General features: G+C 40.7%; 3 protein-coding genes and 1 long non-coding RNA gene across 19 annotated transcripts; 1 reads left to right on the forward strand and 3 right to left on the reverse strand.

The window, feature by feature from the left end:
- Nucleotides 1-822: 822 nt before the first annotated feature.
- Nucleotides 823-17,667, reverse strand: LOC309498258 (uncharacterized protein). Of its 15 annotated transcripts, none has more exons than XM_082168831.1 (8): nt 3,514-3,743; nt 2,063-2,124; nt 1,894-1,956; nt 1,757-1,794; nt 1,631-1,678; nt 1,402-1,555; nt 1,203-1,313; nt 823-1,007 (listed from the first exon to the last, which is right to left on the reverse strand). In XM_082168831.1, exons 1-8 carry the CDS (start codon nt 3,573-3,575, stop codon nt 895-897), a joined length of 651 nt encoding a protein of 216 aa, XP_082024957.1. In that variant the 5' UTR covers nt 3,576-3,743; the 3' UTR covers nt 823-894. The 15 variants fall into 15 exon arrangements, with proteins under 15 accessions (XP_082024957.1, XP_082024958.1, XP_082024959.1 ...); XM_082168832.1 differs by having other exon boundaries at nt 1,757-1,791; nt 1,894-1,959; XM_082168833.1 differs by having other exon boundaries at nt 1,450-1,555; nt 1,894-1,959.
- Nucleotides 4,068-5,539, forward strand: LOC309498257 (uncharacterized protein). The gene is made up of 2 exons (XM_082168823.1): nt 4,068-4,826; nt 4,919-5,539. The coding sequence occupies exons 1-2, from the start codon at nt 4,529-4,531 to the stop codon at nt 5,470-5,472; spliced, it is 852 nt and encodes a 283-aa protein (XP_082024949.1). The 5' UTR covers nt 4,068-4,528; the 3' UTR covers nt 5,473-5,539.
- On the reverse strand, nt 7,159-7,833 carry LOC309498749. Its single transcript, XR_014206025.1, has 3 exons — nt 7,722-7,833; nt 7,378-7,634; nt 7,159-7,290 (listed from the first exon to the last, which is right to left on the reverse strand). It is a non-coding gene; the product is annotated as an uncharacterized lncRNA (long non-coding RNA).
- On the reverse strand, nt 9,090-11,361 carry LOC309500179 (uncharacterized protein). Of its 2 annotated transcripts, none has more exons than XM_082171746.1 (7): nt 11,327-11,361; nt 11,187-11,270; nt 11,051-11,101; nt 10,790-10,875; nt 10,188-10,645; nt 9,329-9,647; nt 9,090-9,186 (listed from the first exon to the last, which is right to left on the reverse strand). In XM_082171746.1, exons 1-7 carry the CDS (start codon nt 11,331-11,333, stop codon nt 9,100-9,102), a joined length of 1,092 nt encoding a protein of 363 aa, XP_082027872.1. In that variant the 5' UTR covers nt 11,334-11,361; the 3' UTR covers nt 9,090-9,099. The 2 variants fall into 2 exon arrangements, with proteins under 2 accessions (XP_082027872.1, XP_082027871.1); XM_082171745.1 differs by having other exon boundaries at nt 11,045-11,101.
- Nucleotides 17,668-19,314: the final 1,647 nt, after the last annotated feature.

The following is a 19,314-nucleotide window of genomic DNA, read 5'->3' on the forward strand; positions in this document are numbered from 1 at the left end:
AAAGAGTGCCGACTGATCGTACCTCTAATAATGCCAATGGCCTTAGTTCTTTAATATGGCTAGTGCTAAATGTTGAAAACAGATTAAGGGTCTTTGCAAAATCATTATTCGTATAACATCAGAATCGGTATATGGCCACTAAGGGGTTAAATTAATCTTTTTTTGTTTTTGAAACTCAAATTTTTTCATGTATGTATCGCTGCAGCCCGGAGACCTGCAGGTGGGAGGAGCTTACGCCGCAAGTGGGAGGGATTTCACAAATGTGCAAGTAGGATGAGTTTACGCAGCAAGTGGGAGGAGCTTATGCGGAAATCCCCAAGCTGTCATTGCCGAGGACGGCGGTGAATGGCAGGAAGTAGCGACAGTAATGAAAATAAACTATCAAATATTACATGGTCTGATTTCTTACAGCTTTGTTATTATTGTGTGTGTCCAATACCACTCACTGTCAATGATGAAGTCACGTCTTTACACCTTTTACCATACTTAAAGTGATGGTGTTTTAAATTCATCAGGCTGTAGGCCTTATTCGAGCATATTTCTGAATATTAGCTACATATTCTACAATTCTACAGTATCAAGTAAATGAACATATTAAAATGTGATGCAGTTGGACTCAGTGAAGTGAATGTGTAAATACATGAAAAACATTTGGCTAATGTAAAAAAAAAAAAAAAAAGTTACCATCCATCTTTACTGCATAATTTTTTTAAATAGCAGACTAATGTTCTTCTGAACGTGTTACACATATATTACATTTAAATCTCAGGGTGGATAAATACTTTTTTTCAATGAATAAAATCATGTACAAGTCACTCAGAATTGATTGCAAAAGTGTTTCTTTTCTTTTATTATTTTTTGTCTTTTTTTTTTTTTTTGTTATTTGTAAGGACACTATATCAGCTCATTAGAACTGATCTGCATGCATTGAAAACTGCAAAATCCAGGGTGGAAGGTTTCTGAATAAATGCCCTGGAGCTCGCCTCGCTTTCCCTTCCCAACATAACCTGGTGGATACACAAGAAGCACAATAAGAACTAGGGTTTATATTATACATTTTCTCAGCTCTGTAGGTCCATGCCATGCAAGTGAATGGTGTCCAGAACTTTTAAACTCCAAGGGATGACATAAGTAAATTAGATTTTTAGTTTTCCTTTAGACTAACAACTAGTTTATCCATCACCAATTTACACAAAACGTACCAGGTGTGCAGCATTTGTACTCAAACCCACACTCCAAACAAGTGGAGATTGAGTACATCCTCCAGAAGAGCTGTTTGTAGTGAGACGACTTATTTTTCCAGCATGCAACACCTGAGGTGAAAAATAAAGAAGAACATAACATTTAACATTATCAATGATGTTCTTGTTATGCGTTTTATTTTTTAATGTCAATATTTACTTTCTAGCCATAAGAAGTGTGCCTGACTCTTGAAATTGTCATCCCCAACTATGTCCCTGAACCTTGAGCAAGCCAATGACAGGGGCATGTAGGCAGCATCTCCTTCTTGAAGAACAACTTCAAGAAGTATGTTCTTCAGCAACGCTCCTGATAACTGAAAAGATAGCAACAGTTAGCACAGGCCGTTAAAAAATGTTAAAAAGCACATTATATAACATTATTCAACTACCTTGAAGATGAAGCATGATGGAGGGTCATCGTCTTTTAACAGCTCATCCTTAAAGAAAAATATAAGTGGATTAAAATTGTTCTATGATACACATTTTAAATCATCATTAAAATTGATTATGCATACCTTGCTAAAAACAGAGGGCACAACTGGGGTTTGGTCTGCTAAAATGAAGTAATTTAAAATTAGCTGACCAATATTATAGTTACATAATTTGAAACCCAGCATAGTATATGTATTTTGTTTCATATCAAAGTTCTTACTTTCATATGCAAGTTCAGTTTTTTTCTTCCCATAGGTTTCAGGGAGTGCAGAGCATTCTTCTTCTTCTGAAAGAGGATAAAAAAAAATAATAAAAAAAAGTGATAAAATTATCCATTAATTCTTTATTTGACAAAAAAATATCAGCAAAATATAAAAAGCTGACAATACCAGCTACAACAGCTCGTTTTCTCTGCACGCTGACATGTGAAAGCGGTTTTCTTCTTTGTTTTCTGATGGATCGCAACAAAACGTACACATTACCGCCACCAATTGTGGAGCATAAACCATTAGCTACTACAACACAGGTGATACTAAATAAACCAATCAAAATCCTCTGGAAGTTTGTACAGCCCACTTGCGGCTAAAGCTCCACCCACTTGCTGCTAACCCACCCATTTTATACCCATCTCAATTTTTTGGTATTTCTCAGGGTGAGTTATTTTTAAGACAGTGGGAAAACTTAATTATGCCACTAGATGGTGACAAGTGAGTGTCTTTTTGACCAGTGCAAGTGAGTGACTTTTTTTTGTGCCTTTTTGACATTTAATACCAAGGATGCATTTATTTGATCAGAAATACTGTGAAACAGTAATATTGTATAATGTTGTTACAACTTAAAATAACTTATTTTCTCCTGTTTTAAAATACTTTAAAACGTCATTTATTTCTGTGGTGGCAAAACTTGGAAAACAATTACACCACTAGATGGCGACAAGTGAGTGTCTTTTGAGTGTTATTTACAGTTTTTTAATATTTCATTTTTTTAAAATGCTTATATACAATTTCTGAAACTATGGCTCCTTTTCTCAAAACTCTACACACAAAACATCACACACTAATGCAAAAGAAAACACTTTATTCAAAACTATTTTAACTCTTCTAAAAAAGGTGTTTTTGCATAGTAACTACACACAAACCGTTATACACACCAAACTACACATGGATATGACAAATCAAATGTAAAACACTACTATCTTGTGTCTTTTGCTTGTTCAGTGTGCAGTGGAGCACACAGGAGTTTGTCAGGGCACTCACACGTACATGTGTGTGCACAAATACATTGTATATACAGTATGTATGCACAGTTGATTATCTTTATCGTTATTATACAAAAACGAATCAACACAGAACACACTTGAGCTGTATAATGACACTATTGGCTTGTTAGAGCTGCTTTACAGCAGAATTTGAAACTTGAAACAATTTGAAACAAATTTGAAAAGATTTGAAACAATTTGTATTGCATCTCTCAGGTTACCCTGACTATATATTGCTCCGGTCCCATTACTTTTTCAAATTAGTTTAGACAGGGATTGGTGGGCCCTATTGCAAATTTTTAGTCATATTCTACATAACATGTACTTTCTCCCCTTTGATTTAACTATCATCATTGGCATCACTCTGATGGATTTATTAACAAAACCCATGGCCACATTAAGCTTCGCAGATAAAAATCCGCTTGTCGGAGAAAGTGTTAACAACTATCTGTGGACTTTTAAGTTAAGCTAACCTAGCTAGTTATTTTTAGTGTTGGCGTTTTATTCAATTTTAATATATGAATGTAATCTGCAAATGCGACGGACATCGGTTATGCTCTTCAAAGTAATAGAAAAACATACAAAAGACCTGAACCGGAAGCGGTGCAACCTGTTTGACCTGAATACGGAAGTATGTTGCACATAACCCCCGTTGATCCTGGCGTCAGATCAAATCTTTCAAGTGGCTGTTCTGAGTTTTGTGATTCTTAGACGTTTCACAGTGTTTTCACTGCTACAGTTGTTTCCTGGTCTCTGAGCCTATTGTGTGAGAAACGCGGATATCAAATGTGATCTGAGCAATAGACCATGTGCAAAAGAAGCCTGTCAGGACCCCAAGCGATGTGGTTTAGTGGTTGCAAGTTGATAAACCCCTTATTCTACTCATTTATAACAAATGTGACTGTAAATGTGATAGTATAATCTGAGCTGTAGACTCTATGCAAAAGAAGCCTGTCTCTACTAGCTGTGATAGGATAGGACGTCCCGGTGGGACACAGAGAGGAGCTCTTTGTCTCGTGTTAAACGCCCTCCCCCGCAGACGGGCGAAGTTCTGTGTATTCTGCGGGGGAGGGCGTGTAACACGAGACAAAGAGCGTCTCTGCGTCACACCGAGATGTCCTATCACAGCTAGTAGAGACAGTCTTCCTTTGCATATGGTCTAGAGAGCTCAGATTATACTACGGTAAACCTAAACAAAACTGCTGATTTGAAAATATCATGGTTTTTATAGGTTTACAGGCTCATATCACCATGATTTACAGTCACATTAGACATAAGTGAGTAGAATAAGTGGTTTATCCACTTGCCACCACTGAAACACATACCTGGGAGTCCTGGCTATAAATAGCTGTCCTCGATTCTCTCAGTTCGTGCTTGCTTCGGCAGCACATATACTAAAATTGGAACGATACAGAGAAGATTAGCATGGCCCCTGCGCAAAAGATCCATGCCAATCTTCTCTGTAGGCCCCCTTGCGGCCCCCTGCGCACCTGGGCCCCACCCATTCACCTGAGTATAAATGTTGTGGCCCCACTGTGTGATATGGTCATCAGTTTGATTCAGTGTCTTGAGAGAGCATCATTATAATTGAAAAAAAATGCCTAGGAAACAAGGATGGCCTCCAGTCCTCCCCAGACAAGAGAGGGAACGGAGGGAGAAACTTCGACGGAGGTTGGAGTCAGACTTGGCTAACACTGTACAGCGTGTCAGCAAGGCAGAAGCCTTAAAAAAGAGTGAAAAGTTTTCCAAACCTCACTGGCCTCCTGTAATATCTTCAGAGGAAAAAGAGAGGAGGAGGCTGTTCCGAAAAAGCCTGGAGAAACCGTCATCTCCTCCAGCCTCCCCATCCACGAGCCAGCAGTGGCCTCCACAAATGAAAACTGTGAAAGTGTCAGGTAAGATCTTTAAGCTATAAATGTAAAACAATGAATTCATATCAAATACAGCCATTGTCTAAAATAACTTTTTTTTTATTTGTCTTTTACAGTTCCTTCATGCGCGTCGCTGGCTGCGCTCCCTCCTCCATCAGCTGTGGCTGAGGTGGCCCTTAAACGGGTGCCTAGGGCCACAGCCTGGAGGAGGAAGAAGAGGGCTGAAGAAGACCTCAAGGCCTTAAAGCAGGGCAGAGCCACCGCCCGGAGAAAGGATCCAACAGGGTTTCCTTGCAGTCTGTGTGGGAAGCCTAAGCGATTGGAGTTTGGGCACAGCTCCTTCCGTGGGCAAAGCTTCTGTGCCACTTCTTCTGGCAAGACAGTATCGCAATGGCTGTCTGAGAAGAGAAGAATTGCAGCTGCAGACAATGTGGCTGATGTGCCCAGGACAACGGCCTGGAGGAGAAAGAAAAAGGAAGAGGCGATTTCCCTAGGCCTGCCGCAGAAAAGACAGAAAAAGTGCACGCCAATAACTTGTAGCCTGTGCCGGCAACCCAAAACGAAGGACTATGGACATTCACGGTATTCTGGAAAAGCCTTTTGCAGTACGCACGAAGGCAAAAGTGTGGAACTGTGGTTGGCAGAGCAACGGGCTCTTGCTCATAAATGAAGGCCTTTAAGGTTTTATCTTTAATTTGGTTTGCTTGAAAATAATTGTTTGTAAAATTTGGTTATATTTTTAAAATTCTATTGTGAACTATTTAATGAAACAAATAAACATTTTATTGTCTATTTATTGCCTTTCTATTGTTTCTGCTGTTAATTTGTTTTAATATTTGCATTCAGTATTTTGTTTACATTTTATATTTTTTCATAGTTCTAGTGTGATTAGTCTATTTAATAAATAAACACACACACACACACACCAAAAAACAGACTGATTGACTCTGAGATGTAACTCCATTACATATAAATAGATTACTATTATAAAATAGATATAATAATCTATTTTAAAAAATAGATAAAAAAAACAATTTAGGCTTTCATGAAGGCAGATAAACCTTAAATAAGGTTTTTATATATTAACATGGCATTTATGAGGGCAAATTAATGTTCTCAAATAAAGAACCGTCATTTATTTAGGACTATTTACACAATGTAAAATAAACAACAGTCTTTTAATGACCGCTATGAGAGCAAATAAGTGTCATTTTAATTATTTTAATAAAAGTGTTGTGTAATTTTTTATTAACATGGCCTTCGTGAAGGCAGATAAGCATTCTAAAAATAAAGGACTGTTTAATGGTTTTTATGAGGGCAAAAAAGTGTTCTCAAATAAAAGAACAGTCTTTAAATGTTCTAAAATAAATCTTAAGGATAATTTATATGACCGTTATGTAGGCAGATAAACCTTTTGAAATAAAGAACAATCCTTTTGAAATAATTAAATGATCTTTATTAAATGCAAATAAATAGAACATTTTCAAATACTTGGAAGAAGAAACAATATTTATAAATAAATTATTTACACCAAAGGATTTCTCCTCTCCTGCAGCCACTCTTCCACAGTCTTTCCCTCTGCTGTGGCACAGAAGAAGAAATTGCCCACCCTGGTGTGCCCAAACTCTTTTATTCTGGGCTGCCCACATCGACTACATGTGTACTTTTTGCGTTCATGTTTCTGTGGAGGGGGCAGCCCTTGTTTTTGAGCTGCAAACTCCTCTGCCTTCCTCTTTCTCCACAAAGTTGTTCTGCTCAAGGCAGAGAGGGATGCTGATGGTGGGGCAGAGAGGGATGCTGATGGTGGGGCAGAGAGGGATGCTGATGGTGGGGCAGAGAGGGATGCTGATGGTGGGGCAGAGAGGGATGCTGATGGTGGGGCAGAGAGGGATGCTGCAGAGAGGGATGCTGATGGTGAGGCAGAGAAGGCGGGTACAGACGCGGTGGGAGGACGTCGCTGCCCACGTAGTATGGCCTGACCTGAAAGGTCAGGGTTTGAGACAAACGGGAAAGGGGATCCAGGTGCAGAGGCCACTGACGTCTTCTGTTTGGCTACAGGAAGCAGGGTGTCAGATACCATGCTGATCTGAGGTAAGGGCACACTCAGAGCCAGCACGTCTGCTTCCATCTTCTTCCTGTAGTTGTTGTACCTGTGTAAAATGGCACAATTAATAGAATGCATAGAATATGAGAATAGTCCAATTAATTTTATAGCTGGCTTAAAAAAAAAACTACTTACCAGACAGAAAGAGTCCGCTGATTGACCTCAAACAGCTGAATCCTTGTCCTTCCCCTCAGTGCTGGGCAGTTCCCCACCAGCCTCCGTATGGCCTGGTAGTCGTGTAGGATGGCAGCCCAGCGGTTCAGTGAAACGCCCCACTTCACCTTCCCCGCCGGATGAATGGAGCAAAGCTCCAGACATACTGCCTCCACAAATCGACTAATATTAGGCCATTGCGCAGGACCCGACCCCTGCCCCAGCACACACCTGTAAAATAAAATAGGCAATTTTGAAGCATAAAAAACAAATAGTCATCTGTTTTATTAAAGCTCTGTGTGCAAATATTTAACTTACCGCTTCAGGCTCTCCTTTCCATGGCAGGTGGAGGTTTTGGAGTGGGTGGCCTTGAACCTGCCTTGCACGAGTCTCTCCTTGTGTCTCGGCGGATAGGAAACCCCCTTTTTGTCACTGTCCGGCAGTCTGTCCCACAGCCGAACAATGTCAGTGGCTTCCCTATCTGAGACACAAGGCTTTTCTCTGAGCTCAACAAGGTACCTGGCCAGGTCCACCACTCTATCGAAACCCGGTGTCCCGTCTGGTCCTCTGCACACCTAACAAGAAGAAAGAAGAAGTTAGTATGGATGCAAAAAAATCCTCCATATGATGGCATGGAAAGGGATGCCTGCATGCATACATACGTCGTCTTGGGGCTCAGGTGGCAGGTCCTGGGAGGACTGAGAGGGTGACGCTGAATCCCGAGACAAGCGTACAGCTTCCTTGGTGGATAATAAAGACAGAGTGGAGATGGTGTGGTCCTGCTCCTCTGCTTCATCGCCAAATCCCTCATCTTCTACATCCACCAAGTCGTCTGGGATTCTGTCTGGGGCATCTGGGTCCCGCCCAAAGTCCTCCCTGAACTCCCAGGACTGCTGAGAACACAGGTACTCCACCCCGATGAGCTCGCCTGATAAAACAAAATTAAGTAGAAAACAAGGTTTTAAAACAGACGCCTGTGCATTACAAAGAAAACAACAAAGCATGGCATTATAGACACATACCCGTGTACTGTCCTGGCTTTGAATAGTCTTTTACAAGACTACAGCCAAGAAGACGCTGACTGAGCTCATTGAGGCTGTGCTGGAGCGAGCCACTGTAGCAGCGCAGCGACGATGGGGCCTCGTGAGTGACCACCTCAGCAGCAGCAGCAGCAGCAGCACGGTCCTCGTTCCACCGCTCCAAACCCTCAAGCAGATAAGCCTGGAAATTTTCCAGGTTAGCGCTCGTTCCTGATAAAAAAAAAGAGGAAACATTAACACTAATTTATAATTACAAAAGACATGAACGAGACACATTGAGACACACACAAAAAAAAACACACACATTGAAGTGGATGTTTATTCGTACCGGGTATGAAGCGGTTGAGGTGGTTGTGGAAGGACTCCAGGGAAGTGGACCCCCGAGCGCAGCGGTAGACAGGAAGAGTGACCCCTCCCTTTGTCATACTCCCTGTCTGGGTGTACAGCTGCACACCAGGGGGGTCCTGGATGCAGGGAAGATGGCGTCTTTGCGTGTCCCAGATGACGTCCATCCTCTCCTGGTCCACCAAGGGGATGCCCATGGTTTCCCTGGCGTCCTTGAAGGCCTCCAGCAACTCACCAATCAGCTGCTCTGTCTCCTCCACGCCACGTGTGCAGCGTCGACAGTGCAGCGCCAACTGTCTGGAGGTGAGCCTGCTGGTTAGCTGGTCCTCAGTGAGGCCTCTGATGCCCTGCTGTTGCTCCAGCTCCCTCATTTTCGCCTCCCTCAGCAGAGCCACATCTCCCTCATCCCAGACGAAAATGCAGGCAGAGAGCTTCGCCATGAACAGACCGTAGAGCGGGTGGCTGTCAGTGTGCAGACCTGCGGCGAAGCGCCGCATGAAGTGCCACGCATCAAGACGTACCACCACATCGCTCCAGCCGCTGAACATGGCACCTGCCCTGGAGGTGCCCACAGAAGAGCAGCAGTCTCTGTCCACATAAAGGAGTATGGGGGGAGCGACTCCAGCAGCCTCGTACCTCTGCACCAGGCCTGTCGTCATGGGCAGCAGTCCCTGACCCTCATGTGAGGTGAGCACAGACATGAGGACCTGTCCGTGCTCATTGCCCACATTGGTGACCCAGGCTGCGGTCCCAGCTGCAGCTCCCGCCAGTTTTTTGGCCACCTATTGTTGAAAAACAGAAAATTCAGTACATAACCTAAAAAATATTTATACACACCTGTACATACACATTTGGGTATATCTAATATTTGATTAATATGTTACCTTTTTTGTTGAGTCCATCTTTAGGATGGACCCAAAGACAGAGGTGACCCTGGCTTTGAGCTCACCATACCGGGACCGGATATCCTCTGCGTGGACAGAGAGGAGCCACTTGGCAGTTGGTACAGGCGGCTTGGGTGGTGGAGGTGAGATGGGCTGTGTGGTGGTGCCCTGGAACCGGTCACACACCGAGAGGTATTGCAGGGACCTCTCCATCCATTCCTCACTATGCTGTTCACATAGCTTGTGATATAACATAGAGACGCTGTTGCCGAGAGAGCGCTCCCTCATCAACTTTGCCACATGCATATCACAAGAGAACCTGTTAAAACACACAAAGGCAAAGTTTATTAAAGTTTCTTTAAAGTGTTATTTTTTCCAGAGCAGAGGAAAGGGGCGTTGTTTCCCATAGAAAAAGATAAAAAAAACAGTACAGAGTTTGATATTGTTTTAAGTCTGACATCTATCAAAGGTCAAGCAAGGCTCAATGGGGGGTCGTTAACACATCTTGAATAGAACCTCAGCTGTCAGGCCAGGTGTCTCAAGGTGTTGGAATGTTAATGTTCTGAGTTTGACACCTTTGAAAGGTCACGCAAAGAACAAAGGTGGTAAGTCGTTCACACATTCTGTATAGAACCTCAACTGGCAGACACAGTGTCTTATGTAAAAACTACAAAAGCAAGATAATGCTTGTTTTGTGTACAACTTACGTGTAATTAATTTATTAATTTATTTTAAGTACTAACATACATGTTATTTTTAAGTCACTTAAGTTACATTATTGCCATGACAGCCTAGTTAACGGTGTAACATTTTAGTAGTTAATTGCACCTGCAATAAGAATAGTTTTTTCATGACTCACCGGTAAGTGAGGATGGCTGGGAACATCCTGCGGTGAGCCGGATCCAGCTGGTCCAGGATGTCATAGGACCACGCGGCCAGCTTCTTGTGGCAGCGCTGACACTCCAAGTATTCTGTTGCCAGAAAATACCAGCCGTGTAAATTCAGCACCCGCCTCACTGTCTTGTAGAGCCCACATGATGTCAGTCGCTGACCAGACCGTCTGCAGTCTGGCGAGCTGCAAGTCAGCTTGTAGGACCACATCCTGTAAGGCATCCACAAACACAGCGGCCAGGTGAAGAACACGTCCGGCGACGCTGGAGGCTGATGATACTGCAGACGTGGCTGGGGAGGGTACCACCACATCTGCAGGTTCTCTGTCAGCGTTGCCCTTCCACCCTGGCGTCGGAAGAGGGAGCGGCCGATCCACTCGTGTTGTTCTTTTGGAAGGGAGTGCTTCCATGCCTCAGGGAGAACAACCTATACACACACAAAAATATGTTATATATGAATAAAAACAAAATGAGTATAATACATACTGTATATATATGTATTATTATTATTAATATATATATAATATAATGTATATTATATATATGTAAACTTTTTGTGTGAAAACTGTACCTCAGAAGCCGCTGACACCAGCCTTTGAGCGGCTCTTTGCTCCAAGCGAGGTGAGCGGATCGGCGTTGAAGGGGGTGGTCGAAGTACTGTGAAGAACACATCATCTTAATTTTGTAATTAGTACTAATGATTTAATCATTTGAAGACATTTGTGGTTACATAACAATGCTATATGATGTTAGTAAATGTATTAGTGATCACATATGATCAGGTGAGTATGATTTTATTTTTTTTACACACAAAAGAAAACAAAACACTCACCCTGTGGCTCCACCTCCATGGCTGAAGCCAGCAGATCTTCATCCGTTGGCTCTGAGGGCAGAAAAATTGCAATGTTATTCATAATTCCATTAGAACGTGCATAGAATTACACCACTTAATAGATCTAAAAACTCACCGTGTGCTGTGGCTGGCTGGGAATGGGAGCTTTGGGTGGGAGGAGGAGAAGCCGAACGCGAAGGATGCGGGACAGCAGGCTGGGATGCAGAAGATGACTTTTTTTTCCTCTGCTGGTCCCTCAGCAAGATGTATTTTTTCAAGGCATCCATCTTGCTGCCTCTACTGGTGCCCTTGTGCCGGATGAACTCCACATAGCTACATAAGAAACACAATAGTTTACATGATAAGAGTAAAATAAATACAAAACAGCAATACAATTAACAAGCAAGCAGAAGCACATATTACCTTTTCTTCTCCCTGTCCTTAGCCTCATAGAGCTCCTTGTAGGTGCTCTTCCTGTGGACCCCAAAGCCCACCAGACAGTCACCCTCACAGCCAGGTAACGTGCCCTCTCTCTGCCTACGCACTTTGATGGCTTCTGCAACCATCTCAAATGTGCAGGCATATTGGAGAAAGGCATCCTTGTTAGCCATGAGGGCACTTCTGTCCAATCTGCCAGCCTCACGCTCCCGCTGATGCCCAGACAGGACCATGAGGGAGTAGCCAAGGTCATTCTCTAGCATCCATTTGAAGGGTTTCCCTCTGTATTGACCAAACTGGATGGCACTTTGACTTGCCACCAGCAGGTCATCAAAGGGATTCCCTCCACCTTGGATGACCCTGACCTTGGCCTCCCCCAGCACAGCCTCAGGGTACTTTGGGACAAAGGGAACCCCTTTAGCCACTTGAGAAAGGTGAACTTTCTCCAAAGTGGCTGCCTGCTTAGAAGGCCTAAGCACCAGCTCTCCAGCCTCCACACGCAGGTTGGGTGTGCTTTCCATTCTGCAACAGTAAAGCAATGATCTTATGACAAACAATTCACTGAAAACTCCATGCATGCACAAAATAAATATTCATGGAAAAATGTACAATATCTATATCAGTCGGTGGCATTAGTGCACATTTTTTTCTTTTTAGTTATATATTTGTATTATTTTAAACGAATTTCGTTTTCTTTTTTCATAGTTGTTAATTATTCGGATCATAAAACTGACATACAGTGAGTAAAGGGTCAAACGAACGCTCATCAGAAGAATTCTGCATGCATTATATATATATTTTTTAAAGAAGTGGATTTACTGGGTGTCGATAAAAATCATGAATGAAACTGTACATTTTATACCGAATTATAAGTTTTAGGCGGCCAAACGTCATTGCATTAACTGTTAGCCCATTTTTCCCCCCTCCCGCCTCTTGTGCATGCATTATATTTGTTTTAAAAGAAGTGGATTTACTGGGTGTCGATAAAAATCATGAATGAAACTGTACATTTTATACCGAATTATAAGTTTTAGGCGGCCAAACGTCATTGCATTAACTGTTAGCCCATTTTTCCCCCCTCCCGCCTCTTGTGCATGCATTATATTTGTTTTAAAAGAAGTGGATTTACTGGGTGTCGATAAAAATCATGAATGAAACTGTACATTTTATACCGAATTATAAGTTTTAGGCGGCCAAACGTCATTGCATTAACTGTTAGCCCATTTTTCCCCCCTCCCGCCTCTTGTGCATGCATTATATTTGTTTTAAAAGAAGTGGATTTACTGGGTGTCGATAAAAATCATGAATGAAACTGTACATTTTATACCGAATTATAAGTTTTAGGCGGCCAAACGTCATTGCATTAACTGTTAGCCCATTTTTCCCCCCTCCCGCCTCTTCTGCATGCATTATATTTGTTTAAAAAGAAGTGGATTTACTGGGTGTCGATAAAAATCATGAATGAAACTGTACATTTTATACCGAATTATAAGTTTTAGGCGGCCATCGCAAGTTTATGAACTGCATTTTTTTTCCCTCCCGCCTTTTCTGCATGCAGTGGCTGCTACACATTGATAAAATGCGTATTACATGCTTATTTTAAATACAGACAATACAGACAAAACATGAGAGATAGGGAAAATATACTAACTTACGTGCTCAACGAAAAAATGCAGGTTAGCAAAAAGGCGAAAAAAAGCAAAAAGGCAACAAAAAAGACAGCAAAAAGGCAAAAAAAAAAACAATCAGTGTAGAGACAAATTGTGGCGTTTTTAAAAAAACGTTTGTGTTTAAAGTTGTGCTAAATCGAGAGCAAGGGAGCGTTATTTCGGAGTAATTCGTGATTCTGACAAGACTGAATGACGTCCGAGGCGACGGCTGCGCGGGCGCCCGGGCCTCGGCCAATGGGAGCCGAGGCGGGCTCTCGGCCAATGGGAGCAACGAGCGCCTCTGAAACAATTCGTCGGCCGGCCAATGAGGCGAGGGGAGCAGGGGCGGGGCGCGGTGAAACAATTCGTCCCTCGGCCAATCCGTGAGCGGAGGCGGGTGAAACAAATTGCAACAATTCACCCGAAGATCCGTTTCGCCTTAGCGCAAGGATGACACGCAAATTCGTGAAGCGTTCCTCATTTTTATTAATTATTAGTTATTAATTATGAAATTACTGTAATTATTGATAGTTTACACTGTATCAAGTGAAAGTAACAGTGTTTAAGCGTGCAGTACGCAGCCTTGACGCTAGAGCGCAGCATCGCACTGCAGTCACGCGCTAGAGCGTCTCACTGGAATTTACTGAATTTACATCTTTACCAGAACAGAAACATTTAGTTTATAAGCAAAATACCATCCTAATGTTTCCTCAGCCGATTTTAATCAACCGTATCTTAATCTGACAGTATAATCGTTAATGATCATTCTGAATCTTCGTCCTCTTTTACTCAAACTAGCAGATTTCGACACGGATTTATTAAATATGTTTATATAAACTAAACGCTAATGTATAAAGTAATTGAAATTCACTTACCATGCATATGTGTTGTTTTCGCTGTCTTGGTTGACCAATGTGCGTCGTTTTTCTTGGCTTATTGTTTTTCTTTAGTACCTGAAAACACAGCGAAAACGAGAATTATATACACTAGTCTAGTGTATTTCAATTTTCATTCACCACAAACAAAACGTAACTAACGGTGTGTTGCTAAATAAATGTCTGTACATAAATTAATTTCTTGCTTCGTAATTGAGAGGAATTGCAGGACAAACGCTTTTCGCTGCATTCAGGACTACAACTTTCTCCTGTCGAGCATCACCTGACAGATCAACCTGTAAAGAAACATCATAAAAGTCGATGTTCAATACAAAATTATGCTAGAGTTGAGACTGAAAGGTCGTCTAACTTGTTGTTGTGTATCGCTAAACTAAACTGAAGTAGTAATCTATGTAAATATGACTGGATATCATATTTGTCAATCATTGTATTTCTCTAAACGTCAGTTTAAACATTCATGACTATTTTCAGCAATTGTTCATTGAGTGAAAAGGACCAATACAGTTAAAGATTTCTGAGACTTCATTAAAAAAATAAATAATAATTGCCAGTGCTTTGTCAACTTTTTTCGGTTTGAACAATTAGAATATTTATGAACAATTATTACTTATTTGAATATATACTTTTATTTAAAAAAGTAAAATAATCACCATCAATCTTATGTGTATGTTATATGTGGCAAATTCAGGAGAATCAGAGGTGTGTTTGGACCAAATACTTCATGTGTACTTTCATTTTGTACATCATTTGTTCAGCCTCGACAAAAAAGGGCAATAAGAAAGACAACAGGGAAGGAAAGAGAATGAGATGCCATGTATATAAAGCACAGAAAGACTTAATAAAACATTCTTGACATTATCATATGAAAAAAGAATGCAACCAATGTTTTAGAAGTAGCTATATCACCGCCTGAGACTTTCTCCTGTCAGTCTCGCGTTAGAGCGTCTCACTGGCTCACAGCTGATGTCACACCTTCAACTTGGGTTCAAAGAAGTAACAGGAAGAGATGGTCTGCTTCCAAGCAAAGAAAATGTTGCAAGTATTCGCAATGATCGCATTTACCATCCCGATGTTTCTTCAGGCAGCCTATTTAAGCATTATCTCTGAATATTCTTTAGTACTGAAAGACTAATAAAACATTCTTGACATCATACTTCTAAAATCTTAAAAGAATGAACCAAGAACCAAGGTTTTAGAAGAAAGGCCGTAACCATGTCTTGAACATTGGGGAGACCGTAACAATTCAAAATTCATTAAAAATATACATCATATGCATATATGATCATTCACATTCTACTTTGAAGCAGCTCTAATAAGACATTAGTGTCTTTATTAAGCTCAAGTCAGCTGAATTACAAGACGAAATCTAAAAACAAACAAATGAAGATAAGTGAGATTCATGCCTGGATGCGCTGATGCCATCCTTTCAGCATCTCTTCTCCTTATGTAGACCTGCAGAGCATCCATTTTGGTACCCGGTCTGGATTACTGCTTCCTAACCCACTTGGTGAAGCTGAAAAGGAGGGACACACACAATTAAATCAAGCCCCAACACAACAAATTCTTAACTGCCTGCATCCTCTGTTAGACATGTAAACCATACCCTTTTCTGTCCCGATCCACTGCCTCATACAGGTCCTTGAAGGACATGCTGTCAAGTTTGCCGAAGCCTACTCGCATCAGGTCTTCCTGGGCTGGTGTGCCAGTGCCCTCCTGAACACGGCGCTAGCTGATGGCAGCCATCATGTCAGGGAACAGAGCAGCATATCGGAGCAAGGCATCCTTGTTCCCCATGATGGCAGACTGGGTGGTGTCTCCTCCCTCACACTCCCGTTGATGGACGGCCAGCACCATGGATGCATTAACAATATCATTGGATAGCAACCATTTTAAGGTTTTACCCCGGTACTGGCCGAACTGCAGGGCGCTCTCGCTCAGCACGAGCTGGTGACTTGATGTGTCACCTCCTTGCGCTGACACACGAGCGATGGCCTCCTCCTAGCAGGCCATGAGTGTCCCGGAGTGGGATTTCTCCTGTAGACAGCAGCGAGGGCCGGGGTGAGCTCACCAGTGGGCCCTCTTTGAAACTGAGAATTGAAATCCATTTTCTACAAGACAGACACACACACAAATGACAATCAAATCAAAACTGTCAAATTTTCTTTATATTGTAATCATTATTATCAAAACCTATAATAATTGCTTTAGAAAGCTCATTGCTTCTGTCTAAATGAATACATGATGTTTGCTCACTGCATGATTTGTATTATCCTAGAACTGTACATTTTTGACATGGACATTATTATGACAGTCACCTCGGATAACAGATAATATCTTGTATAATCAATATAATATCTTGTAATCTAGAAACCTGTATTTTCTGTAAAGCTGCTTTGAAACGATGTGTAGTGAAAAGCGCTATACAAATAAATGTGAATCGAATTGAATACTTCAAAATAATAAGAGGCACATAGACAACCACACAGCCTTACAAAATTAATCATAGTTTTACTAAAGTAACTGTATTAAAAAAACACAGTACAACAACAGTACAGTAACCACGAACTAACCATTGCTTAACTTTATGGCATAATGCTTTCATTTTTTCAAAATATAAATTTCAGGCACATAAAATCTTACAAAACCACATAGAATTTCGGGAAATTAACCATGGTTTTTATCACAGTAATAATAGATCAAGAAAATAAATCAACAGGACAAAGCCATTGCTTCATATTAATATTCATGATCATTCAATCATGACATTTGGATTAAAAACACACGTGTGTCAGGCATAGGTGTCAGATCCAGTTTGTTAATGGTTGCTAAGTCAAACGCTCGACAAACGCTCGATTATCCGAGCTGCTGATTGGCCCAAAGCTGAAAACGCTCGATAAACGCTCGATTATCCGAGCTGCTGATTGGCCCAAACCTGAAAACGCTCGACAAACGCTCGATAATCCGAGCTGCTGATTGGCCCAAAACGCTCGATAAACGCTCGATAATCCGAGCTGCTGATTGGCCCAAAGCTGAAAACGCTCGATAAACGCTCGATTTTCCGAGCTGCTGATTGGCCCAAATCTGAAAACGCTCGATAAACGCTCGATTTTCCGAGCTGCTGATTGGCTGGCATCCAGAGACGATTGCTGGGCAGAGAGCGCAAGGATGACACGCAAATTCGTGAAGCGTTCCTCATTTTTATTAATTATTAGTTATTAATTATGAAATTACTGTAATTATTGATAGTTTACACTGTATCAAGTGAAAGTAACAGTGTTTAAGCGTGCAGTACGCAGCTTCCACGCTAGAGCGCAGCATCGCACTGCAGTCACGCGCTAGAGCGTCTCACTGGAATTTACATCTTTAACAGAACAGAAACATTTAGTTTATAAGCTAAACATTTTTATAAGTCTTTGTAATGATTGCATTTACCATCCTAATGTTTCCTCAGCCGATTTTAATCAACCGTAACTTAATCTGACAGTATAATCGTAAATGATCATTCTGAATCTTCGTCCTCTTTTACTCAAACTAGCAGATTTCGACACGGATTTATTAAATATGTTTATATAAACTAAACGCTAATTTATAAAGTAATTGAAATTCACTTACCATGCATATGTGTTGTTTTCGCTGTCTTGGTTGACCAATGTGCGTCGTTTTTCTTGGCTTGTTTTTCTTTAGTAACGTTACCTGAAAACACAGCGGAAACGAGAATTATATACACTTGTCTAGTGTATTTCAATTTTCATTCACCACCAACAAAACGTAACTAACGGTGTGTTGCTAAATAAATGTCTGTACATAAATTAATTTCTTGCTTCGTAATTGAGAGGAATTTCAGGACAAACGCTTTTCGCTGCATTCAGGACTAAAACGTTCTCCTGTCGAGCATCACCTGACAGATCAACCTGTTAAGAAACATCATAAAAGTCGATGTTCAAAACAAAATTATGCTAGAGTTGAGACTGAAAGGTCGTCTAACTTGTTGTGTATCGCTAAACTAAACTGAAGTAGTAATCTATGTAAATATGACTGGATATCATATTTGTCAATCATTGTATTTCTCTAAACGTCAGTTTAAACATTCATGACTATTTTCAGCAATTGTTCATTGAGTGAAAAGGACCAATACAGTTAAAGATTTCTGAGACTTCATTAAAAAATAAAATTAAAAAAAATTGCCAGTGCTTTGTCAACTTTTTTCGGTTTGGACAATTCGAATATTTATGAACAATTATTACTTATTTTAATACTTTTATTAAAAAAGTAAAATAATATCCATCAATCTCATGTGTATGTTATATGTGGCAAATTCAGGAGAATCAGAGGTGTGTTTGGACCAAATACTTCATTTGTGCTTTCATTTTGTACATCATTTGTTCAGCCTCGACAAAAAAGGGCAATAAGAAAGACAACAGGGAAGGAAAGAGAATGAGATGCCATGTATATAAAGCACAGAAAGACTTAATAAAACATTCTTGACATTATCATATGAAAAATGAATGCAACCAATGTTTTAGAAGTAGCTATATCACCGCCTGAGACTTTCTCCTGTCAGTCTCGCGTTAGAGCGTCTCACTGGCTCACAGCTGATGTCACACCTTCAACTTGGGTTCAAAGTAACAGGAAGAGATGGTCTGCTTCCAAGCAAAGAAAATGTTGCAAGTATTCGCAATTCTTCTAAGATCTTAAAAGAATGAACCAAGAACCAGAAAGGCCGTAACCATGTCTTGAACATTGGGGTAACTATTCAAAATTCATTCAAAATATACATTATATGCATATATACTTTTGAGTTGAAAATTATTTGTAAAATTATCTAGTAGCATCTTTCCCACGTACGCTCATGATTTAAAATATTTGCAAATAATATTTATGTTTTATGACATGCATACATTCACATTTGTATGTCTAATGTCAAAAACACAAAATGTTTCTGGTCTCGTCACTTTATTATTAATTACATGAATCATGTAAAAGATACCATATTTTCAATTCAAAACAAAATTTGTATAAAATAAAAACAAAAAATAAAAACATTGCATTACTGGATATAACTGTCAGTCGTTTAACAGTTCTATTGTAAAACAGATGTCAAATATTAAAACGTTTAGCTACTTATCTTACCACACACTCTTCCACCGTTAAAACTAAATCGTTTTGTTGGATTTGCACTGGTCCTCTGTGAACAGTAAGACCCTCCTGACGAGCGCTGTTAGACCGCTGAGGCCGACCAGCCTGAAAATGTAGGTTTCAAAAACTTTTTATCATCCTAACA

Source organism: Leuciscus leuciscus (genome assembly GCF_965113295.1).
Source record: "Leuciscus leuciscus genome assembly, chromosome: 5".
Lineage (NCBI taxonomy): Eukaryota > Metazoa > Chordata > Actinopteri > Cypriniformes > Leuciscidae > Leuciscus > Leuciscus leuciscus.

What these genes read in the sequence shown, in the direction of transcription:
- LOC309498258 (XM_082168824.1), bottom strand. Translation starts at nt 3,575, where the DNA reads ATGTGCAACATACTTCCGTATTCAGGTCAAACAGGTTGCACCGCTTCC. An exon ending in TGCCCTCTGTTTTTAGCAAG is followed by an intron (nt 1,679 to 1,756) that starts GTATGCATAATC and finishes TTTTTCTTTAAG; the next exon opens with GATGAGCTGTTAAAAGACGA. An exon ending in GTACAAATGCTGCACACCTG is followed by an intron (nt 1,008 to 1,202) that starts GTACGTTTTGTG and finishes TGTATCCACCAG; the next exon opens with GTTATGTTGGGAAGGGAAAG.
- LOC309498257 (XM_082168823.1), top strand. Translation starts at nt 4,529, where the DNA reads ATGCCTAGGAAACAAGGATGGCCTCCAGTCCTCCCCAGACAAGAGAGG. An exon ending in GAAAACTGTGAAAGTGTCAG is followed by an intron (nt 4,827 to 4,918) that starts GTAAGATCTTTA and finishes TGTCTTTTACAG; the next exon opens with TTCCTTCATGCGCGTCGCTG.
- LOC309500179 (XM_082171745.1), bottom strand. An exon ending in CCAGCCATCCTCACTTACCG is followed by an intron (nt 9,648 to 10,187) that starts GTGAGTCATGAA and finishes GTGTTTTAACAG; the next exon opens with GTTCTCTTGTGATATGCATG. An exon ending in AGATGGACTCAACAAAAAAG is followed by an intron (nt 9,187 to 9,328) that starts GTAACATATTAA and finishes CTGGGACCGCAG; the next exon opens with CCTGGGTCACCAATGTGGGC.